Consider the following 26501-nt stretch of genomic DNA (forward strand, 5'->3'; position numbering starts at 1 on the left):
CTGTTACCGGTCACCCCTCTACAAAGGTGTGACGGTGAACTGAGGTTTGGCTGGGGTTTTTAAGCTGTGTTCACAGCTGAGCCTGATTTGAACTAATTACCGCTGGGGATTCTGGGACTTGGAGTTTTTTGCCCCAGATCCACCAGCTCCTCCACCGCAGTGTCCAGGCCCTCTGCTGGTGGTTGACGGCATATGCCGCTTTCTTACAGGGTCGTATTTTTTGGGCCCGATCTAACCTCTAGTCTCCAGTCATTGTGCTGTTCACACTACATGACTGGTTGTGCTGTAATCGTGAGTCCTTCAGTTGTTGAGACGTTCACACTACATGACTGATCAGCGACACAAGGTCACAAATTACACGCTTTCTCACTGTGGGAAATCGCCGACTCACCTGGCTGCTCGTTTCATCACGAGAACACACCAGAACTAAACGCACACGAAAACTAGCAATGCAGGCCAGGGAATCTCTATAGAGGAGAAAACGCACTTGCATTGAGTCCAACATAAACGGGTTCATATGAAGCAACTGAGCAAAATCAGAGTTTATAAATGTCTGATCAGCTTTTTATAGAAATATGTACTTATGTCCTCAACACAGAACTATATCAAATGTTTCAGTACCGCAGACATCATTGTTTTATCATTTTGAACTCCAGTTATGAACCTTTTAAACATGCTCTACCTGTATCTCCAGGATCAGCTCACCAACCAATCAGCTTGGTTTTGACATGTTGGTGTACATGCCAGGGTCAATTAGACACAATTATGGACATATAATTGTAAATAAAAATCACAATAAATTCTTCTCACCATCCCGATCTCTTTTCGTTCTCTGGTGGTGAACATTCGATTGTTCTTCACAGAAACATCCAGCATCCTGCACTTGGCATCCTCCAACGGCACAGAAAACTCAAACCTGTGTAAAAAAAAAGAGTATTAATAAGAAGGCTGACTTGCTACAGTTCAATATCTGACAAAAAAAAACAATCTACAAAACATAGCAAGCAGTTATGTGTCAGGCAGATATATAAATGATTACAGGTCTGGTCTGGACACTCGGACATGTTCTGGCATTATTGCTTATTTACTAGTTCGTACATGAGCTAATGCGGCACCAAAGCACATTTATGGAATTAATTACAAAAATAAAATAAATACAAGAAAGGAGATAGGTCTCTGTGATACAGCACAACAAACACTCTGGTTCTCTACACTCTCAGCATAGTGCCCGCACACTTAATGTAAGTCAAGTCAAGTCAAGTCAAGTAGTTTTATTGTCAATACTGCATATGTACAGGACATACAGAGAAATGAAATTACGTTACTCTCCTTCCCAATTTTACAGCAAGTACAGATAATAGATATAATAAAGGAGAATGGGAGACACTATGTGTACAATACAGCAGGGACACAAATAGACATACATGAGACAGAAACAAGGTGCAGTAGTGTGGGGGAGAAATAGATATATAAATATAGGTAAGAAAAAAAAAAAAGAGAAATATATATAGAATATAAGAGAGTGGGAGACACTATCTGTACAAAACAGCAAGACACAATAAACATACGTAGACAATAGTGCAATATTGATGGTGATTGAGATGGAATGACAGTATAAATAGTATATATCAGCAGTGCAAATAGGGTATATGGTATATAGCTTAAGGCTGGTAAAGTGAATGGGTGCGTAAGTCCTTAAAGTTCACAGTTTAATTAAGTGGAACTAAACTGCGTATTGACAGTGCAAGTATAGCAGTAGTGCAGGTATAGTGTAGTGCAAGACCGTTGGAAGGGACCAGTACTTTGTGCATTGTAGTGCAGAGTTTCAGTAATGTATTAGTGGGGGGTCAGGATGCTGAGTGAGTGTGTGCTGGGGGCAGGATTGGGATGGGGGGTAGAGCAGGAAGAGAGTTCAGCATCCTCACAGCCTGATGGATGGGGCTGTCTCGCAGTCTGCTGATCCTTGCCCCGAGACTCCGCAGTCTCCTCCCTGATGGCAGCAGGCTGAAGAAGCTGTGTAGTGGGTGGGAGGGATCTCCTGCCAGACGGAGGGCTTTCTGTGTGAGGCGGGAGCTGTACAAGTCCTGAAGGGAGGGGAGAGAGGTGCCAACAATCTTCTCAGCTGCTCTCACGATGCGCTGGAGGGTCCTGCGGCAGGATGCTGTGCAGGCCCCGTACCACACGGTGAAACAGCTGGTCAGGATGCTCTCGATGGCCCCTCTGTAGAAGGTGGTCATGATGGGGGTGGGGGCTCCAGCTCTTCTCAGCTTGCGGAGAAAGTAGAGACGCTGATTTGCCTTCCTGGCCAGTGATGCTGAGTTGGTGCTCCAGGAGAGGTCCTCTGTGACATGCACACCCAGGAACTTGGTGCTGCTCACGCTCTCCACAGCAGTTCCGTTGATGAACAGAGGAGTGTGCTGTGTGTGAGTTCTCCTGAAGTCCACAACAATCTCCTTGGTCTTCTCTGTGTTCAGAGAGAGATTGTTGTGTTTGCACCAGGAGGCCAGGCGGCTCACCTCACTCCTGTAGTGTGACTCATCGCTGTTGTTGATGAGACCCACCACCGTCGTGTCATCCGCAAACTTGACGAAGAGGTTGGAGGTGTGTGCTGGTGTGCAATCGTGGGTCAGCAGAGTGAACAGAAGGGGGCTCAGCACACATCCTTGGGGAGCCCCTGTGTTCAGTGTGGTGATGCTGGATGTGCTGCTGCCAACCCGCACTGCCTGTGGTCTTCCAGTCAGGAAGTCTAACAGCCAGTTGCACAGTGAAGTGCTCAGCCCCAGACTGTCCAGTTTGTGTATGAGCTGTTGGGGGACGATTGTGTTGAATGCTGAGCTGAAGTCAACAAACAGCATTCTGACGTAGGTGTTCTTCTTGTCTAGGTGTGTGAGGGCTGAGTGGAGAACAGTGGAGATGGCATCATCGGTCGAGCGATTTGACCGATAAGCAAACTGGTAGGGGTCCAGGGAGGGGGGGAGCGAAGACTTGATGTGATGCATGACTAGTCGTTCGAAGCACTTCATGAGGATGGGGGTGAGTGCAACTGGACAATAGTCATTGAAACAGGATGGCGATGCCTTCTTTGGGACAGGGATGATGGTGGTGGCTTTGAAGCATGTGGGAACCACCGCCTGACTCAGAGAGGTGTTATAGATATCAGTATAAACCTCTGCGAGTTCCCAGGCACAGTCTCTCAGCACACGACCAGGAATGTTGTCAGGCCCAGGAGCTTTCCGAACATTGATCCTGCTGAATGCTCTCCTCACACTGTCTGGGGATAGCGTCAGCACCTGGTCACCAGGAGGAAGGATGGATTTCTGGGCGGGTGTGTTGTTGAGTGGCTCGAACCTTGCGAAGAACCCATTCAGGTCGTTCAGCAGAGATGTGTCGCTGTCGCAGGTCTGTGGATGTGGTTTATAGCCTGTGATAGACTGGATACCCTGCCACAGGTTCCGTGTGTCTCTGCTGTCACTGAAGCGTTGGGAAATCTTCTTTGAGTACAGCCTCTTAGCTTTCCTGATCCCGCGGGACACGTTGGCCCTGGCTGTCCTCAGGCCTGCCTGGTCACCTGTTCTGAAGGCTGCATTTCTAGCCTTCAGGAGCTTGTGGACCTCTCCTGTCAGCCATGGTTTCTGATTCGCTCGAACAGTGATGGTCTTGAGGTCGTTACATCATCAGTGCACTTGGTGATGTAGGCAGAGACAGTTTCTGTGTACTCCTGAATGTCTGTGGAGTTGTTGTGGGTGGCAGCCTCTCTAAACATGTTCCAGTCTGTTGTGCTGAAACAGTCCTGAAGTGCCTCTGAGGAACCCTCTGGCCATACTCGTATCTGCTTAAGAACTGGTTTGGTGACTTTAACCAGTGGTCTGTAAGCTGGCATTAGCATAATGGTGAGGTGATCAGAGGCTCCCAGGTGGGGGAGGGGGGAGGCTCGGTAGGCGCCTCTGTGTGTAGTAAAGACCTGGTCCAATGTGTTGTTACCCCTGGTTGGAAAGTCTATGTGTTTAAAAAGTCCAGAAAACACACTCTTTGGGTCTGTATGGTTGAAATCTCCAGCCAGAATGAGAAAAGCTTCTGGGTGTGCTGTCTGCTGTTCACTGATGTACTGGTACAGTTCATTCAGTGCTTCACTCCTCACGCTGTTGTTGGAGGTCGGAGGGATGTAAACAGCAGCGATCAGCACAGCGGAGAAGTATATACTAGTATTTTAATTGACATTACTAATATAAATATAATTGCATTTCACATTTCTTACATTCACTCGTATATTTAAATATCCACTACAAAAACGTGCAAGTACAAGAGTCTACTTTTAATTGTACAGTTTTTCCACTATAAACAAATTTAATTCATTTAATGCAAACATTTGAAACACTTACATATATCATCATTCATACATACTGTATAAATCTTCATTTCGCTCCAACAATCAACTTTTGTCGTGCTATTTTATTTCGTTAAAGAGTTGGTATAATCACAGTAAAACATTCCAGTGTGTAAGTCTATTTGTCACTTGTATAACTGCCTAAATATATAGGATATCACTCACTTCTCTTCAAACACAGGTTCCACAGTCCTCCTCTTCACTTGTGTGCGCATGCGGTGCTTCCATGTCTGGTCTGGTAGAAGGTAAATGCGAACATAGGTATCCGAACCACTGTCATTGCACTGGAACAGGTTCCTAGAGAGCAAAGTGACATAAAAATAACATTTATATTTACCATTACCACAGCTGGAGTTATTTACAAGGAGTATCTTAGGAGGAAATTACATTTAGTAAGTTATATTTAAAGACATGTCTTCAGTTTTATGTCTTAGTATTGCCTCAATCTCTACAGAGACATTTAAGTACAGAGTGCATTTAAACCATGTCCACACCATGGAGAAAACATTGTGGATTTCTCACAATTGTTTCTCACAACTGACAAAACAAACATGCTAAAAGTAGTTGTGTGGTGGGATGCACAGAAAATAAGACTAAACCCTGATATAAAATTTTAGACGATTCAAAAACGTTAAAAGTGTCTTAAAGCTTTGTCTCTTTAGTCACAGGGACTTTATATAATCCTGACAGTATCCAAAAGTTACTTATCTGGGAATATTTCTTTAAAATGAACTTTAGTTCCCAGATACAATATATTAGCTAGTTACTAAGCTATTTGTTATAAATTATAGCTAGTTAGTTGTGTTAATCTGCTCTAAGTTAGATTGTTAGCTGGGTAACATACCAAAGTACTTGATTTCAGGGTTTGCAGGGGCTTGGGTGATGTGGTGAAGGGGAAATTGAGGATTCAAGTAGCTTGATTATACCAGTCTTGTGTTCAGAGCCATGATAGCTTTCGGATAGAAACTGTTTTTTAGGCGGGTTGTCCTGGTTTTGATAAGCTGCTGTGTAATAATTTATAGATTTGAACATGTTGATCATAATATTAGCCAGTGTTAAATAGCTTACTCTGCCTGCTGTCTCAGTGGGGTAATGGTAGCTACAATACTAGTTAAAGTAAGTGACGGCTGGCTCTTTACTCCATGCAGTCATGTTAACTCAAATCAGGATAAGAAACTAACACTGAAGGAGTTTAATCCTATCTAGTTTTAAAATATATTTCAATTCATTCAAGATAGGCTTTTTTTTTTTTTTTTTACATTTTGTGTACAATTTCTCATTAACTTCTATTCAAACTGAGTGGAATGTGTTTCCTCATGAGTTGAGTGGTGTTCCTCAAATGATTCATTGTTTACATGAAGATCAAATGGCCAAATGTTTAAATATGCTCTTAAAAGTTTTCTCAGTGACTAATTTTTCCTAATGACTGTTTACATATTCAAAACACATAAGTACTGTATCTTTATTTATGTATTCCACATTACTTTTCAAAGCTAGCTTTCAGAATACAGCTATTTCTCATATTTTAGGAAAATACTACTAATAATACAAATACACTATAGTAAACTTAATATAACCAATCTTGTGCTAGATATATAGATTAATAAGCAGTACTTATAACAGAATATAAATTATTAATTAACATTACGAATCATTTTTTTTTTTTACTTATGCCTCAATTTATTATTATTTACAACATACTCAAGCATTAACTTTTACTGTCCTAATTAGTGTCAAATAATAATTAGCTGAGACATAATGCTACCGAAAATGCTAACACGTGTAAGAAAGCATTTTAACTGTCTAACTTGTATTTTTATTTGTAATAATGTAATAAAAATAATAATGTGTATTCTAAATACTCAGAGACTCACCTGCAGCCATTGACTGTCACAATAAGCTTGCTCCTCAGAGTGGCATAACGAATAGTCAGCTGGATCTGGCCAAAGCTTCCTTGATGATTTAAGAGGGCTCTGTAACAGAGACAATTAGTTGTACTTGCGTACATGTAGTTTTATTTTTACTTAACTTTCAATTAATTAATTATTATAAATCAATATTTTTGTGTTCATTTTCTGTATAATAAATACTGGAAAAAGATGTTGTCTGATGTTTCAGGAGCGGGTCGTCTGATAGAATGGAAATATTTTACCTTGCGAAATGTTGCTAAAAAAACAGATCATATTTTTCAGTCCCCCTTGTCGTAAAAATGTAAGAATAAACAGTGACAACTGAACTGTGGAATAATCACAATAATACACTCGTGGTTCGTTCTGTAATGTGTGATGCTGACACTGATGAACTGATCTATACTCAGCCTGGGGCTTCATGCCAACTAACGCATCACACCAGTGTAGCACCCATTAAATCACTCCCTCTTTAAAATATATATTCCAATTCCAACATTTAAATATTCTTATATAAAAGTTAGGGATGTCAACTGATTAAAAAAGGAATCAGATTAATCACAACAATATCCTTAACTTTACTTATCAATAATTAAGATTTTCATAGTGGATTTTCAATGTAAATAAGAAAATGTAAGACTAAAATCATGATTAAAAATGTTAATGTTGATACTTCCCTGACTTTTGGAGTAATAATTGTGTAAAAAGTGTTTACTGGTTAACTCTTCAGTCTTTCCTGCTGCTTTTCTTTAAGCACCAGAGCAGAAACTTCAGCAGCTGTAAACTATTTACACACGCCTCTCTGATGTAGACTGACAGGTTTCTGACATGATGGGTGTGTCCTTAATGATTTCCTGAGTGTTCATTGCTGAGTTTTACATGAAACATAGATAGAATCCAATCTAATTTCAGATGAGATGCAGGTAGTGAACACATAACACCACCAGTCAGATGTGGCAAGAGGCAGAGAGAGTGTCTCAGCCCTTGGAACCTAGAGCCTTTTAGATTTATTTGGTTAAAAAAAATGTGTTTCCAGATGAATCACATGCATTAATGCATTGACAGCACTAACAAAATTGAATTGATCTTTAACAAGGTGTAGTTTCATTATGCAACATAGTGGTATTGTGTTATCATTATATCAGTGGCAAAATATGGCCTAAAATTTAAATGACTATATTATTATTATTATTATTTTATTTTTATTATTATTATTATTATTATTATTATTATTATTATTATTATTATTATTATTTTGTGTCCCAGTTGGGCTTCACATACAGGTCTCACATGGGCATGTTATCTGGTATGTCACTAGACATCACAAAGGAAGCTACTCACTCTGGGTATGGGGTGCTGTCGGCAAGGTCCAAGCGGGAAGAAGCAATGGAGTTCTCAGACAGAAGGCTGTGAGAGTCGTAGCGGCGAATGCGGGATGGAGTGGTGGGTCTGGAGCGTCGTCCATCCGTAGCCAGGAAGGAGCCTCTTCGGGAGTGAGGGACGTACGCTGTCTGGTGCACACTTGAGGAGCTGTTCAAGACTGGGCCATCCATGGTAGCTGCAGGTTCCTGGGGCAGTGTGGAGGCTGGCACCTTCTGCACAGGCTGGGAGGACTGAACTGGAGGCTGAGGTTGGGGCTGCTGTTGGGTGGGCTTTGGTTGGACTTGCTGGGGTTTGTCATTGAGTCCCTTTTGCAGATTGGCTGCTGGAGGAGTCTCTACTTTGGGCTTGGGCTTCTCCAGCTTCAGGACCTTCAGAAAAAGGAAAAAGTCGAATAGTTATTTGCGCAAACCCAATTATCTGAATCAGAAGTGAAGTATCTCATTATGGGAAAAGTCCCGATGTGTCCAAACAATGAAGTACAAAGAAAAATCACAGCAGTGATACAGAAGCATCCGCCCCTTATGCCCGGTTCACACTACACCACTTTTATTTGAGCGGTAAGATGGGTGTGCTGTTCACACTACACAGCTGCGAGTATTTCAGTTGTTGTGGCTTTTACAGTACATGACTGATTGGTGACATGAGGTCACCAATAACAGAATATCTTGTCTTGGGAAATCGACCACTTAACTGGCTGCTCTCCAAAACATGTTTTGAATGCCACACAGAAGATACATTGCATGGTCATGTGGTTCTCTTTGGACAATCCCATTGGCTGTAGGTAGCCGCTGCTCTAGACTCACAGTCGCAGACTGGTCTAGATACTAAACTTGCCCAAATGTTTGTCGAGTGTCTGTGACTCGTCAGCGATCATTCACGGTTTAACAAACGTCTTTCAGCAGTTCACACTAGATGATCACCAAGTGATCACCAATTTGCAATTTGGTAGTATGTAGTATGAACTCAGCATTATATAAACAGATGCATCTTCCAAATTTAAAGTGCAAAGATGGAAGTGTGGTAAGATACTTCAAACTCCTGTTTAAGAGAACTTAACTTAATGTACTCTTTAATCATTTGTTTGCTATCTGAATTTGGGGAAGATGTTGTGATTGTGAAACCAATTTTCTGAACAATATTTCTGCATGAATTTGATCTTTTTGAAAACTGGGAAATCTGCTGCTCTCCAAAAAGAACACTGCTGCCCATCTGCAGAACATTGCTAAGCCAGAAGGCTACCTGTAAAACACGGTGGTAGTAGAACCATGAGCCTATTTTGCGCATTTGGGCAGGGCAGGTTGCTGTCACTGATTGAGAACAATGAATTCTGAATTACATTAAAATAAATTCTGAAGGCAAATGTCAGGATGTCTGTCTCAAAGGAACGTGGGTCAAGTGGCAAGACAACGACCCTAAACACAAGTCATTCTACCAAAGACTAGTTTGGACTGGGGCAAAGAAAAAGTCCTGACCTTAATCCACCAGAAATGTTCTGGGAGGAGCTAATGCTGCAGAGAAAACCAACCAATAGAACAGAATAAAAGCAGTTTTATTTAGAGGAATGGGTTAAAATTCCACCAGGCTGATGTGCAGGACTAATCAACAGGTACCTGAAACGTTTAGCTGCAGTTATTGTGGGAACACCAGATACTTAAAGCAAATATTTACATAATTTTGCCACTCACAGATATGTAATATTGGATAATTTTCTTAAATAAATAAGTAAGCAAGTATAATATTTTTGTCTTATTTGTTTTTCATTAGTTTTTGTTTTATTGTCGCATCATAGTAACACAGGTGTAAAGGTAAGTGAAAAAGTTAGGTGTTAGGTTCCTCACAGCAACAAAAACACAATAAATACAAACAGAACTTGCTTAATCCAATCCAGGTTGCGGACCGGGGTAGCCAGGGCAAATTCCAACAGCCATCGGGCGGAAGGGAATCAAACCCAGACAAAGTTCCAAAAAGTATCTAATAAGTTTTAGTTTAAGTTTATAAAAAAATCTAAAGGATTCCCCAGTACTGCTGTAAGACCAACCAAACCCACATGTTCACATGCTGCAAAAGAATAGGAAGTATGAGGTGAAGGATAGGAGGGAGGTGGAGGCCTCACCCCTAAATTACCCTAGTAATTGAACATTCTGTTCCAGGAAACTGCCCAAAATTACAACCAACATCTGGCAACACATGAGGATAGGATGGGAGGTGTCTATGCAGAGCCTCACCCTGAGAATAGCTTTCATCTTCAGATGGCTGTTGGCTCCAGATCGCTCCAGCTGGAATCGCTGGTCCAGAGTGAAGTCAGAAGCATTGAGCAGCCGGCTGAGGGGCAGAGTGAGCACGCCCAGAGAGGTTTTCTTCTCAGGCACCATCACCTGAACTCACAGAGCAGACAGGATCATGAAATGGCTTTCAATCCTTTATCAATAACTCTTCACCATTATAATTTCTGATTTCTGATGCATCCATTTAGATAGGAGAGGTCTTCACAAATGTGTTAATTAATAATTTATATAGAAAGATGAACTCAAGCATTAGTGAAGGTCCAGGATGTACACTATGTTATTAGTATACAGTACCAGTCAAACGTTTGAGATGGTGAAGATGTACAAACTTTTGACTGGTACTGTATGACATTCTTAAAGTTGGTGTGTTGGGTGAAGAAAAATGGTCAGGCTTATATATATATTTTTTTTTTTCAGAATTGCTCAGGCCTTCAAGCCTGACCATTTTTTCTAGCTATATATTATAGCTAGAGGGCTTTTATTTGATTGCATCTTTGTTATATTCATTACTTCTGGCTAGAAATACTGTATGGGTGGACAATCTAAAATATGAATGCATTAAATCGAACTTCCACATGAAATATAACTACTTTACACTTGGTAAATCATTTAATGAAATAGTAAAGACATATTACCTGAATGTTAAGCACTTGGCTTTCCACATTATGCACAAAGAATGTGAAACACTCCTCGAACACAGGATCTCTGGAGTTGTACACAATCTTTTAAAGCAGACAGATGTTTGTTTGGTAAGGCTGGCTTTCTGTATAACATTTTAAAGCAGTTTTTAGACTTGAAATATGAAAATGTGATAATATGAATAATGGAAGCAAGAAGTGACTTGAAGTGACAAAGTGACAGTTACTGACAAACAACACAAAAATCATGTTTACTTACACTTTACACAATGAGTTTATTCAACAGGACAGGTCTCCCAACCTTGAGACTCATACAACTGGCTCTAATTACCTTCTTTTTCTCCCTTCTTTCTTTTTCTTTTTTATTTATTTAGTTATAGTTTATTTATGGTGTATGAATAGGGAGATGGTGAGTTTAGTTAGAATAATACTAATTTAACTAGAAAAGAAATTAGAATAATACTAATTTGTTTTTATTGAAAACGGTCATAAACATGTTTCAAAATAACATTATAAATATCACGTATACAAATATTTAGACAAAGGGCATCTTTGTATTGTCTATAGTGAATCCAGAATTGTGTATTGAATTGTACAACCTACTTCTAAACCTAGTGGTTACTTTGTACTTTACTGTTTTTTTGGCAAAAGAAACTTCCAGAAGGCATATGTATTTCAAGCCCCCTCTAGTTTGATGAAATAATTTGGTCCTGCCCTCTATTCAAGATTTGGATAAAGAGACAAAATTGGTTCATTGGTGCAGTCCAGAATATATACCATGTATAACAAATTAATATGAATGTACAATGAATTACCAATTATTATTTATGATTCTTTTCTTTATATTTTTATATGATGAAAAATATCTCAATCACTTAGCATCTTAATCTTAACTTTACCGTTAAGTTACAATTTAAGTTGGCAGCCCTGCAGTGTTTTATATAGGAAAAGCTTTCTTCACAGTTTCATAATTAGCAGGATCTAAATTTATTAACATAAGCTAGTGGACTTTGTTTTGAATTAATATAAATTTCTCTATATATCTATATTTAAAAAAATAAAACTTTTTATATTAAAATCTTTCTTTTTCAAGTTTGTGTCCTTGCAGGCTGCAGGCCAGAGGACTAGTGGACGTAGGCAGAAGGCGGATAATAAGGGATTTCTACATCATCCAGCAGAGGGTGGTCAAGTTATAATTTCCTCATCACTATAAAATGGAAATTGGATGCAAATGCACTGGTTACCTTGCTTTTCTGGCTCTGCTGGTCTATGGAGAACTTCACATAGGAGCTGGGGTTGGTTTGTCTTCTTGTGAGCTGAAATGAAGAAGTTTAATTTAAGATAAAATGCATTCTAATAATAAAATACAAGTCTAAACAACACTGATTAAAGCATTTTGGTTATAAGAAGAAAAACAACCACCAATTCCTTCCAGGGGTCACAATCACTACAATAATCACTATATTTACTATCCAACCTTCCCACAGTGAAGTGTTTAATGAATGAATTTAACAGCACAGCAGTTTGTTTAAGCCTTAAACGGTATTTTTAAATAATAAATAATAACATTTATTCAATAAGCATTTACATATACGGTACATTTTTGCATTGTTTATGTACTTTGTACTTTCTTGCCAAATCTAAAAAAAAAACAACCTGCAACTGCTGACAGATTAAATAACTTCATAGTGCAATGAAAAAAATAAATAAATAAATAAATAAATAAATACAATGATTTCTGTTAAATAACTAATGAAATAACTAAAAACAAAATGAATTACATTAAATTATTTTATTACATACGCATTATTATTTAAATATCATTTTATCTATTTATTTCTTCTTTTAAATATTAATTCATCATTTTAATTATTTCTTTATTCATTTATTTAAAAAGTATTGTCAGAAAAAAAACACCTCCATGCTAATTTTTATCGGTACTCCCTTAAAAAAAAAAAAAAACTCCAAAACTGGGCTTAGGTTATTTAAAAAAAAAAAATCTGTATATTCTATTTTGCTTTTAAAGATTCTACTCAAGATTCACAAACAAAGACTGACTTTCAAACAAAGGCTTATCCTGATCATCAGGGTGGAATAAAGAAATTGTGTGACTGTTGAAGGAACTGAGGAATGCATAGCTGCTCCTATTCACTGCCACACGTCTGCATTCCAGCCCACAGTGACGTGAACACTGTGAACACTGTTCCTGAATATCAAAGGCAAAACCGCAGAGCTCCACTGAAGCTGTGCAGTGTAAACATGAACAGGCAGATACAGAGACTGGATATGGTATGATTTTCCTGGTTGGATCTGTGGATTTAGTTTTTTGGAGTGATAGTTAAGGATTATCTAATGTAGGTCATTACTTTACTACCTTTCAGTCTGAGCAGCACACAAATCTCCATGGATTCTCAGCTGTACACTGCACTCATTTAAAGCAGGGAGGCCTGAGAACACACCGAAAACAACAGCCACACCCACGACTCGACCGACAGGAAACTCAGGCCGAGGCAGTTCAGCCTTCAGGGCACAATCCTCCGCTGACTGAGTAACGAAGGCGTGTGTCTTCAGCAGAGCACAGGGACACATAATTATACCACTACTCCATTACATTATACAGAGTGTCCGCAGGTAATATTACTTATTACAGCTACTGCTGGACAATATGAGGAAAAGTATACAGTATATTTCTCAATTTGGGTCGACATGATATGGATTCTGATATCGGTATGAACTGTATAAAAGCCATTGCCTGTGGTGTACGTCATCACACACTGGCACTGCCAGTCTATGGAAGTCTACAGTGCTCTGCTGTTTCTGCTTGGCTTGAATGTACTCATATGGGTTCGGAGTGATACTGAAATATCGAAAATGTGTTTAAATCATTATATCACTGTCTTCTAACAGCACTTTTCATTTTTTCCTCATTCTCTTATATTTACCATTTTTTATTTTAAGTAAACTGAGTGTTTAATGTTTTACTTTCTTTTTAGATTTAATTTTTACACAATATTTTATGTCTCTGTATTTTAACACATTTATTTTGTTTTTATGTCTTTAATGTCTTTTTTAATCCCTGTTTAGCACACTGTCTATGAAAGATGTTGTATACACTACTGTTCAAAAGTTTTAGAACACCCCCATTTTTTTCCCTTTATTTTTTGCCAATTAAGCTCTTCGGGTCCAGCCAATAACCAGAAAGTGTACACAAATTTAACTGTCAGGGCCTTTAAGGAAAACAAATGAACTAAAATCTATATTTTAATATACTTTAAATGTTAATTGTAAAAAAAATGAAAAATGTGTATATTGTTTTAAAAAAGAGGGGATGATTTTTACCAACAATTTATTGGTTAATGGCTTACAGCTGGCAAGTAGAAATGGAAATAAACCTTTTGGGAATGGATTTGGGAAAAAAAAAACATAGAATTTTCAAAGCCTGTTTGTAGTAAAGCAGTGTTTGAACAGATAGTGTTACTGCACTCTCTACTGCAGCATTCCCTCACTGTTAGCACACTGGCTATCGGCCTCATCCAACATCACTAGTGCAGCATTTGAACATCCTGGCTAGCCAATGAGCAGATCCCTGTGTCATTAAGACCTCACATGACACAGAAAAATGTTAATACAGAAACACAGGATATATGCTTAAATTCTCATCTAATACAGTGCATACTGTATTAGATAGAGTAAAGTCAGTGTAGAGTGATGGGATCTTGATTAGTAGAGAAATCTTTGATCACTGTTTGACATATCAGAGTGACCAAACAATGACTTACCTTTGAATCTTTTGCATGCTTCGTGGGTTTATCAGGCTGGCTGAATTCACTTTGGTCTTTCTGAATACAAAAATACATTAATGCTTAATATTTACTGAAATAACTGGATAATAATTCACAATTCTTCATTTGGGCCATCTAAATGGTATAATAACAATATAGAGTTATATGTAAAAGTTTTGCATAGTTAACAGCTGTGCTGAACTTGTAAAGAGTTAATTACTTGAATTTCTTGCCTCTTAATGTGTTTGAGAGCATCAGTTGTAAAGTTGTGAAGAGGTAGAGTTGGTGGTATACAGTTAATAGCTCCATTTGAGTAATGTTCTAATCCAGATTATGGCAAGAACTACTTAACTAATTAAAGAAAGTCGAAGAAACTTTTAAAGTATCCTCAGGTACAGTCACAAAGACAATCAAAAACATTATGAGGAAATTGGCTCTCATTACAACCAGCCTCAGAAACCACAAGTTGACAAAACTCCAGATAAGAGCATCTAAATGAGTATTTTGGTTTGTTTAACACTTTTAAGTTACTACATGATTCCTTATGTGTTCCTTCATAGTCTTGATGAGTGAATAAAACTGTATAAAACTGATGCCTTGTACTGTATACAGTACATTTTGTATTATTACATTATTGTTCTTACAATATTCTTAAAACTAAAAGGATGTCCAAATTTGTGAACATGACACAATTACTTTTTTTAAAATAATCTTTATTTTAAGTAACTGTTGTCACCATAACTAGTAAAAAAGTAATTTGTAAACATTTTTATTTTATACTCACAGGCAGTGCGGAGGCGCTGTCTAGGCGTATAGCAAGCATGGCACAAGCACAGCCATCAGTGGCCTAAAAGAAGATAAAATCACATGCTATGACTTTATGATCTCTGTAATATCCAGCGTTCTCTGTAAAACTGAAGCACACCTCTTTCAGTAGATTCTTATCCGTCTGCAGAGACAACCACTGCAGCTTCATATGGATCTTTCCACTCTGAATGTCCTGCAGGCTGAACCACTGTAAAAATCAAACACCATAAATTCAGTCAGCTTTTACGACATACCGGGCCAGATTTAAATCATTTTATACTCAGCACACTTCATATCTGTTCTAGAACTACATTCAGTAAAGTAGATTCGTCACAATAATTACATGACCTCAATAATATTATTAAGAATATTGTGTTTATTTGTATGTTTGTTCACAAATATAAGAGTGGATAATGTTTTAGATTAATGTTTACAGCCTGACCAATGCTTCAATAACCGTGAATCCATAAACACAGTGTGGACTGCAGTAGATGAAGTAAAAAGTATATATTTCCCAAATTATGATTAATTAAATTGTTGTACAATTGCTTTGTTATGCTATTCTATTATAATTATATTAGTGGCAGTAAATTGTCTTAAAATCACAATAATATTATTAGCAGAAATCATTATGTTTTGAATATCCTAAATCAGTAAACATAAATAAAATAAAACATACAAAACAAGACATACCTGCCCATTCACATTAATGGGTTCTTATTAAATAAACACAATAGGTAATATTGAGGACAGCAAAAATTATTGGAACTCATTGAATTAAAGTCTAAAAATTGTAAAATTATTTAATAATTATTTTGACAGGCCTATAAGTTTATATTTAGGTCCATTTTTCCCAATGCATTTTTAGTGGCAGTGATTTACAGTTGGTCAATGCATGTATACAGTATCTTCAAGGGAGGGGGATGAGTTTAGTTTCTTGCTTCAAGCTTTTAGCTACAAGTTCAGAGCATTATTTTATTCATTAATTCATTTTTTTAAGTGAATTGTATTGAACTAAGGTTCCCAATGATAATTATATTACAAAAACCTAGAGAGTTGCATTAATCACAGAGAGCACCAATAACCAACATATACTCCGCAGTTGATTCTCTGATTAGGGAGCCCTTTAAGTCCCCAATTAACAGAAACCACTAAATGCATTTTAAATACATAAAATAGTAATTGATCTTAACATTTTCTTTGAACATCAGGCAATAAAACTGTAATTAATGGCATTTTTTTGCTGCTAATGTAACCACATTTGTCTATTTTAACTTAATATTTATTATTTCTCAAAAGATGAATGCACAGGAATTTTATATGAAGGATCAATTTAAACACATTCGTCAGATTGTTCTCAACCCCAACACACCATTCAAATTAGCCCCTATAAAATAATAGATCAGTTCCTGGGACATAATCATTGAGGAAATGACACTGCACGTTTCTTAAAAGACAGACTGAAAATAACAGCAAATGTCACTTTTTTAACCTAAATTTCATGTGTATAGCTGTTATTTAATCTTTTTATTAATATTTAATCATAGAATTTCTTTAAATAAATGTGTTTTGTTAAACTGTATGTATAATTTACAGGAAAGGCAGGAAAAAAAATAAACAGATTTGTTTCATAAAAATATGATCCATAAGGCACCCATCTCAGAGGATCACCCATAAGTGTTTACATTATGTACACAGTCATTTACCTTATCAATTTCTTTCTCCTTCTTCACCTCCCCCAAATCCAGATTGAACCTGCAATATACAATCCCAAATCTCACTTATACAAATACAGAGCTTTCATTCATTTAACACTGACAAACAATAGCAGTATACAATACCAATTAAATGTTTGGACACACCTGTTTGTCAAGTTTTTTTTTGTTTCTTTATTTTATATTATTTTTTACATTGTAGATTAATACTAAAATCAAGATTATAAAAGGAACGCATATTCAAATATGAAGTAAACAAAAAAGTGGCAAACAAGCCAAAATATATATACTTAAGATTGTTTTAAGCAGCAGCTTTTGCTTTGATGCCAACTTTGATTTTTCTTGACATTATTCTCTTTGATGGCTTCATGAGGTAGAACCTGGAATAGCGCCGAGTCTACTTACTAACTGTATATTTGTTCCATCATAGTGTTTAAGTCTTTACTAGTGTAGAAAATAATGTAAATATAGAACAATGAGTATGAGAATGTGTCCAAACTTTTGACTGTTACTGTATGCTGTGAATTTGTCCAGAACAAAGACAGAAGAATGCAGTTCTATCACCTGCCCAGAAAGTCATCCTTGTCTGTGTCCTGATCAAAAAGCTCCACTTCAAGGTCTTGACCAGGAGCTTCATGAACCACAAACTGTGATAAAACAACATATGTCAGACAGTAGTACTGATTGTTGTGCCCAAAATTAAACCCTGAAGGAGTCTTATTTATTAGAAAATACTCAAGTTGTTTGCTTGGGACTCTCAGAAATTAACCATTTCTTTACTGAGTGCTTGTATTTTGTATTTACACAACTTGGTTTTGACATAAATCAAATTTAGTTTGAATATGTAGTTTGAAGAGTAAATACATTAATATTTATTGTGATAGTGAACACTGTATATTAAATAATCAATACTGTATCATCAAATCAATACATATTATACATTATATTAATTAAATGTTACCTCATACACTTCATTCCAGCGAGGGTTCAGGGTCTCCTTGATGGTCTTCGTTTGGACGCGTTTATTGCCAACCCTCAGAACTGCATATGGATCCGACTTACCCTTCACCAGACCCATCATCACCGTATCCATAGCAACCAGATCCTGAGCCTCCACTACATGAACACGCACCACGCCCTAGAACACAGCCCAACCTCCAATTTACTATTCTGATGTAATTATATCTTCTAATGTAAGGTTTCTACTGAATGTTTGAAACTGTTATCCTAATTTAAACTTAAACACTTATTTTTTTGAAGTAGTATATTCTTAAAATCACTACAATTATTTTCAATATTTTTTTCATATCGTGAAGAAATGTCGTTACTGCCCTGAAATATTGTAACATTACTTTAGGGCTATATTGCCCACCCCTAATTAGCATAACATAAACATTATGATATATCATATATTATATCGCAATCTCAATATATTACAGTCAAACATTAAAACTGTTTTTTTTTTTAACACAGTGGACCTCTGAAGTACAAATAATACATCATACAACATTAGCTTGAAATATAATTTATATATATATATATATATATATATAAATACTCAGCTCTTTAATGCAAATAATTTTAAAGCAATAATCTACCAATACTGATAATATTTCCCAATCTACATGTATAATATTAGTGTTGATATTTTGGCCCATTTCTATATAAGATTGCAATGATCTGTTATGCAGCTCAGACCTACAATTGTTCTTGTCATCCTGCTGTAAAATGATCAAATTTTACTGTAACTTTGCTCCGAATTTGCACAAACCATTGCACATTACATGTATGTTTAAACTGTGCTTTGTGAATAAGAATGGTCAATGTGCAAAGCTACTCACTCTGGGCAGAGGGAACCTCATTTGGTCCATGTTGACTTGGTCTACCAGTGGGAAACAGAGGCGGTTCGGCAGGACCATGATGGATGCGATGACGTCCAAGATGGCCGTTTCTGAAAAGTTACTGTGGGTGAAGTGCATATGGTCAAACTCTACAATCCAGCCTACTTGAGAAATATGATGCCTTAAAATCTAAGATATAAATGATTTAAGACTTTTTTTATTGGGTGGAAATATAAAGAATTTTCCTCATCACACAAAAACATCAGCCACCAGCATTTTCAGAATGAAAGCATGTGTTTACTTTAAGATATTTAAAGCAGCTGGGAGAAGCTTTTTAAGTTGACTATAACACCACTAAACAATTCAACACACTTTGAGGAGAACTTTAGTTTTCCTACACTAGAAAACAAACACTTCATAGGCAGACCTGTAACGATAATTACAAAACCAAATTATCGTACACTGTATGGACTGACAGGACCTCAATCACAAACACCTTAATATTACACATTGTTTTTACTTACAGAGGAAGATTCATTATTTATGAATACATTAGTCTGTTGGATTTGTTTAAACAGTGGTTTTATTTGGTTTTATTTACTATTTATTCCAATCCCAATATGTACATATAATTAATAAAAATATATTATGTTTTAAAAGAGTGTAATTATATTATTAGTACAATATACAGTAATAATAATAATAATAATAATAATAATTTATGGAATTATGCCAGACCTCCTAAAAAGATACATACCGGAATGCAGGATTGTCCAGAAGATTGGTCACCCCAGTCCAATTTACATGCAAGTTCTGAAAATTTCAATACAAATGATAAGATGCTTAATAAAAGACATGTGATGCTTAATTTTACATTAATAAGACAAACATCCAATAAGCTGGTTAAAAATGAGATTACAACTCACAGGGCGGCGGATAAAAAACATGGTGACCCCACCCACAAGCGGGGCTTGGCCAATCAGAGGGTCCAGGATGACGCGGAGCATCCCCTGAAGCTGAGGAGGAACAGTTCTTTAGTCATCAATAATTCACAAACATTATTACTGTCCTTTATTAACCAGTTTATTTAATTCCAATTGCAGTCGTTACCAAGGACTGTGCCCTTTACCAGAGTGCTACCAAAGTGAAGCACTCCCACAATATTTATAATATACACAGTGCTGCAGCAGAGTTCATAGGTCCTTGGAGTCAGACTTGCGTTTTAAGACACAAAAAGTCCTGCCAGACATATATTTTAACATCATTTTTTTTTCAAATGTGCAGTAAAAATATTTAATAAGATAATTGGATTATTTTATTTTGAATGCATGGCGCTGTATCTTTTTAAGATGTATGTGTCTGGTCTGTGGTCTGGTACTAAGACACTAAAGTGAAAGTGTCAGAAGATATGTTTATGTTAAAGATGTTAAGATGAATCAAGCTGACAATATTTTATGCAAACTAAAATATTTATTATCTAATAAGTTCAGTTTATTGATCAGCTTCTCATCATCCCTCAACATGAGTTTCCTGTAAAAAGGACGTAATGTTGTGCAGAGCTGAGCCAGACTACAGATACTCCACATTGCATTTCACATGCATTTTAAGTCACAGGTCGTATATTATAAATGTGTGTGATATGTTTTTGGTTTTAATTTAATGTAATAATTGAAAATTTCTGTGTGGCAGCCTGTGTCACACTGAGGAACTAACCATCGCTCGGAGTGTATGTGCTATATTTTACATACACTGTGTTCCAAATTATTATGCAAATAATATTTTCTCAGATTTTCCAAAATTACCTATATGAATTGCAGTCATTGTAATTTTCTAGTCATCAACTATTAGAGTCCTATTGAAAGGTTTTTGAACAAGCTGCCAATGATAACAGTATATTTAAAAAAAAATAAAACACTCAAAATGCACTCAAAATGCATGTTCCAAATTATTATGCACAGCAGAGTTTTCAACCCTTTTATTTTTATAAAGAACAAAAATTGGTCATTTATGAAATCATAAGCATTAGCAGGTTATTACAAACTGAAATTAAACCGTTTTCCAGTCAAAACTTTATTCTAGGTGATGTTACATTTGCACATAGGACCCCTTGTTCGAAAGGATCTTCTGAACTATCTCGCCCATTGAATTTGTCAAGTTTTGGATGGTATCTGCTTAAATTATTTTGCATGAGGACAGAATACCCTCCCAGAGCTGTTGCTTAGATGTGAATTGCCTCCCACCATCATAGACACTCCTTTTGATGATGCTCCAGAGGTTCTCAATAGGGTTAAGGTCAGGGGAGCATTGCGGCCACACTACAAGTTTGTCCCCTTTTATGCCCATAGCAGCCAGAAATGCAGATGTGTTCTTTGCAGCATGAGACGGTGCATTATCATGCATGAAAATGATCTTGCTGCGGAATGCACGATTCTTCTTCTTGAACCATGGTAGGAAGTGCTGTTTGAGAAACTTCATATACATTATGGAGGTCATCTTTACCCCTTCAGGGATCCTAATGTGGCCGACAATCTCTCTTCCCATGATTCCAGCCCAAAACATTACTCCACCTCCTACTTTTTGGCACCATAGCCTTTTTTGCATGGGGTATCCATCAACCAGCCATCCACCACTCCATCCATCTGGACCATCGAGTGTGAACAAAACAGTTTTGAAGTCAGTCTTCATGTATTTTTTGGCCCACTGGAGCCATTTCTGATTGTGTGCATTGGGTAGAGGAGGTCGACAGGATGGAAGGACCCTGCATCTTGTTGTTCAGGTGATGTTGGAGGCACCAGCAGCTTCAAAAACTTGTCTGCTGCTATGACAAAGCATTTTTGCAGCTGCTCTTTTAACCTGATGTAATTGCCTGTTGGAAAGAGTCCTCAATTTTCCTTTATCAGCACACACACGTGTGTGCTCTGAATCAGCTACAGTTGTGGTCAAAAGTTTACATACACTTGTAAAAAAACATAATGTTATGGCTGTCTTGAGTTTTCAATAAGTTCTACAACTCTTATTTTTCTGTGATAGAGTGATCGGAATACATACATGTTTGTCACAAAAAACAGTCATAAAATTTGGTTCTTTCATAAATTTATTATGGGTCTGCTGAAAATGTCACCAAATCTGCTGGGTCAAAAATATACATACAGCAACAAAATTTGTCAATTTTGGTGATGTAGCGAGTTGTGTCAATCAAATTAGCTTCATGTCATGGCCTCTTCACTTCTTGTAAATGATTCTGATTGACTACAGCTGTTGACTTCTCATGAGCCCATTTAAATAGGGCTCATTTGACCCAGTGATTAGACTCAGCTACAAAAGCTACAATGGGAAAGTCAAAGGAACTCAGTGTGGATCTGAAAAAGCGAATTATTGACTTGAACAAGTCAGGGAAGTCACTTGGAGCCATTTCAAAGCAGCTACAGGTCCCAAGAGCAACTGTGCAGACAATTATACGCAAGTATAAAGTGCATGGAACAGTTGTGTCACTGCCACGATCAGGAAGAAAACGCAAGCTATCACATGCTGCCGAGAGGAGATTGGTCAGGATGGTCAAGAGTCAACCAAGAATCACCAAGAAGCAGGTCTGCAAGGATTTGGAAGCTGATGGAACACAGGTGTCAGTCTCCACAGTCAAGCGTGTTTTACATCGCCATGGACTGAGAGGCTGCCGTGCAAGAAAGAAGCCCTTGCTCCAGAAAAGGCACCTTAAGACTCGGCTGAAGTTTGCTGCTGATCACATGGACAAAGATAAAACCTTCTGGAGGAAAGTTCTCTGGTCAGACGAAACAAAAATTGAGCTGTTTGGCCACAACACCCAGCAATATGTTTGGAGGAGAAAAGGTGAGGCCTTTAATCCCAGGAACACCATGCCTACTGTCAAGCATGGTGGTGGTAGTATTATGCTCTGGGGATGTTTTGCTGCCAGTGGAACTGGTTCTTTGCAGAAAGTAAATGGGATAATGAAGAAGGAGGATTACCTCCAAATTCTGCAGGAAAACTTAAAACCATCAGCCCGAAGGTTGGGTCTTGGGCGCAGTTGGGTGTTCCAACAAGACAATGACCCAAAACACACATCAAAAGTGGTAAAGGAATGGCTAAACCAGGCTAGAATTAAGGTTTTAGAATGGCCTTCCCAAAGTCCTGACTTAAACCCCATTGAGAACATGTGGACAGTGCTAAAGAAACGGGTTCATGCAAGAAAACCATCACATTTAGCTGAACTGCACCAATTCTGTCAAGAAGAGTGGTCAAACATTCGACCTGAAGCTTGCCAGGAGCTTGTGGATGGCTACCAAAAGCGCCTAGTTGCCGTGAAAATGGCCAAGGGACATGTAACCAAATACTAATGTTGCTGTATGTATATTTTTGACCCAGCAGATTTGGTGACATTTTCAGCAGACCCATAATAAATTTATGAAAGAACCAAATTTTATGACTGTTTTTTGTGACAAACATGTATGTGTTCCGATCACTCTATCACAGAAAAATAAGAGCTGTAGAACTTATTGAAAACTCAAGACAGCCATAACATTATGTTTTTTTACAAGTGTATGTAAACTTTTGACCACAACTGTACATACTTCTTGATTGTGCGATGATCACGATGAAGTGCCTTGGCAATGTTGATTGTAGTCATGCCTTGACCTAAACACTCCACAATTTGTTGCTTCTCAGCAGCCGACACATCCTTTTTCTTTCCCATTTTGGCTGAAAATGTAGGCTGCTTAATAATGTGGGACAGCCTTCTTAAGTAGTCTTGCCTTTAATTGGACACACCTGCCAAACTAATTAGCACAGGTGTCTGCAATTGCTTTCAGTGATATAAAGAGCCCTGACACACATCACCATCAATGAGTTTAACTGACAAACAAAAAAATTCTTACCTTATCACTCCTAAACACTTTTTGCATAATAATTTGGAACACAGTGTATAGCAATCAGTTAGGCAGCTAAATATATATATATATATATATATATATATATATATATATATATATATATATATATATATATATGATGTATGATATTATATGAGCGAAAACAATTTTGAAAACAAATTTGATTTTTTTTTGTACAAAAAAAGCACTATTTAAAATGATGTGTAAGCTAATTATTAAGATATTTATTTTGACAAATAGTAAGCAGACATATTTAACCTTACATGCAGATTTTACATTAAACATGGTGCAAACATAACCTCATGCATTTCAGTTAAGGAAAAGTGTAAAATGTTAAAATTACTGCAACATGAAAGAACACTATACGGGTTTCTGGCAGAAGCAAATGCCTATCAATCAAATTAATTTGACTAACCTCTTGAACCTTCTTCATTTGTGGCAAATATTGATATGACATTACAATTGATAACTTGATATTGTCTTGCAGTTTAAAACTTGAGACTTACTTGCAACTGGATTGTTCTCACCTCTACTAATCATTTAGCAGTTGTTTACTGCTATGCTAATACTAACTTTTGCATTTGATTTACCTCAGAAATCGGCTGTAAGATGTTTTTTATTGTAAATTAACTGTAGCATTATTAGCAATGCCAGTTGATAATGATGAATAATGCAGTTATTTTGCATATTTAAACAGCATAAACACATGTCCACAGACAGAAGTATAGTGTATAGGACTTTGATTTAACTAAACTAATAGACTGATAAATATTAGTAATAATAAACTGTATAATACTGGAGCATTTACTACAGTTGATGTTTGAGACAGCTATGTTGGATTCTCAACTTAGTGTTGGTGAGGCTCTTCTGACTGTCTGAGCATTCCAGTTTAAGAATGTTTTTACTTGAAACATCACACCAGAGTTGACTACGTTCAGTTGAACATTCACATAATAGTTTTACAATCAAATTCAATTTTAAATTCAAAACATTTCCAAAAAAAAAAAAACAGTTACGCTAACAACCATTTTCCAAAATTGTAGTGGTGTCCTGGTTGATATTTCCTACTTGAAACTTAGAAATTAAATTACCAGTCAAAAGTATGGTCACACCTTCCCATTTAATGTTATGTTATGTATTTAATGTTTATTTCTTACTATATTGTAAATTAATACTGAAGTCATCCAGATTTAAAGGTTTCATGTAGTAACTTAAAAATACTAAACAAACCAAAATCCTCTGTAAAGCATTTAGGTGGATCTTATCAGGGGTGCTGTTAACTTGTGGTTTATCTTATCCTGTGAAACAGAGAAAAATCTTGCTCTGTCTTTCCTGGGGTGTTCCTGATGAGAGCCGGTTTCATTATAACGTTTTTGATGGTCTTTGCAACTACATCTAAGGTTACTTACAAAGTTCTTACAATTTTTTTGGACTGACTGACCTTTATTTCTATTTTTTTATTTTAGTTGAGGAGTTCTTGTCATAATATGGATTAGAACATTACTCAAATAGAGCTATTCACTCTATACCAACTCTACCTCTTCACAAAGAGGGCAAGAAAGTAGTAAACAAGTTCAGCACAGCTGTTAACTTAAAGTAATTCCAGATGACTACCTCATAAAACTGAATGAGAAAACGCAGAGATGTGAAAAGCTTTCATCTAAGCAAAAGGTGCTACTTTAAAGAATCTAAAATATAAAACTTATTCTGGTTTGTTTAACACTTGTTTAATAAATAATTAAATATATTTTTCTTCATAGTTTGGAAGACTTTAGCATTAATATAGTTGTAGTGGGCTAGATTTATAACTCAATCACATTAGTCCCCTTCATACCCTACATTACATTTAACATTACAATAGGCTTAATTTAACATTGTAAAAGACTCAAAAACAAACAACAGCTCATTGGTTTTATGTACCACTTTATGTGTGTCCTCATACAGCCCTAAGTACATAGTCCTAGTTTAAGTTATCAATGTTTTTAATTGAGAACAACCTAAAATCACACTGTGTACAGTACAGTAGGCTACTACAGGTGAAAGACTGATTGCTGGCTTACCTGAAGTTCCTTGAGTCCAACTGCAAGCGACTTCACATCTGCATTAATGGTCATATCCCCCGTGTAACTGAGAAATATTCAAATAATATTCATACATTAGTATATGCAATACGTACAGTAGGATATACAAATACATAGCCATCTACAGTATGAGAGATTTACATCCTGTTCACGCCTGCCATCATCAAGTTTCCTGGGTGATCTGATCATTAGTGTTCAGCACAGAGTACTGGTGTGAACGTCATACAGTTGTCTTTGATTGTATTTTGGAGGTTTATTATATTCAGAGGTGATCAGAGACACATATGATCATATTATTATTATTACTATTGTTTTGTGAACGTTAAAGGAGAACTCCTGTGTGAAATGGACGTGAGGTGTAGTGAAACATGATAATAATCACAAACCTGTGTTGAATAGCCCACCTCCATTTTCATCCAGCATTCTGAAATACACAACTTTAAACCAATGCTCCCAACAGACTGCTAGTGATAGGGGCATAGTTTTGCCCATGCAAAGAAATGGCTATTTTTATCCCATTAACAAACTCAAAGTAGCTCCACACTTCATTGGTAGAATTTCAAGGAGTCTGACATCTAAAAGGAGGCACTGAGAATTTTCAGCTTGTTAATGGTATAAAAATAGCATTTTCTCTAAGTGCGCACTGCTATGCACCCGTCACTAGCATTGTAAGCCTGTTGAGCTCAAATAGTCTATTCACTGTATACCAACTCTACCTCTTCACAACTTTGCAACTGATGCTCCCAAACGCAAGAAATTCAAGTAATTAACTCT

The 26501-nt window shown here is 36.9% G+C and overlaps 1 protein-coding gene across 1 annotated transcript in view; it reads right to left on the reverse strand.

Annotated features, from left to right (window-relative positions):
- Positions 1–26501, reverse strand: part of esyt3 (extended synaptotagmin-like protein 3) — a 47881-nt gene that overhangs the window by 3803 nt on the left and 17577 nt on the right. The window contains exons 5-21 of the mRNA XM_049485304.1: positions 25707–25773; positions 19669–19758; positions 19500–19555; positions 18743–18863; positions 17863–18039; positions 17466–17548; positions 16893–16941; positions 15305–15394; positions 15164–15226; positions 14377–14436; positions 11842–11913; positions 10595–10681; positions 9900–10049; positions 7633–8042; positions 6259–6357; positions 4550–4681; positions 811–916 (exon numbers count right to left, since the gene is read on the reverse strand). Coding sequence (XP_049341261.1) covers positions 811–916; positions 4550–4681; positions 6259–6357; positions 7633–8042; positions 9900–10049; positions 10595–10681; positions 11842–11913; positions 14377–14436; positions 15164–15226; positions 15305–15394; positions 16893–16941; positions 17466–17548; positions 17863–18039; positions 18743–18863; positions 19500–19555; positions 19669–19758; positions 25707–25773 — 1912 coding nt within the window. The remainder of the gene's footprint in view (positions 1–810; positions 917–4549; positions 4682–6258; positions 6358–7632; positions 8043–9899; positions 10050–10594; positions 10682–11841; positions 11914–14376; positions 14437–15163; positions 15227–15304; positions 15395–16892; positions 16942–17465; positions 17549–17862; positions 18040–18742; positions 18864–19499; positions 19556–19668; positions 19759–25706; positions 25774–26501) is intronic.

Source organism: Astyanax mexicanus, chromosome 11 (assembly GCF_023375975.1).
Source record: "Astyanax mexicanus isolate ESR-SI-001 chromosome 11, AstMex3_surface, whole genome shotgun sequence".
Lineage (NCBI taxonomy): Eukaryota > Metazoa > Chordata > Actinopteri > Characiformes > Acestrorhamphidae > Astyanax > Astyanax mexicanus.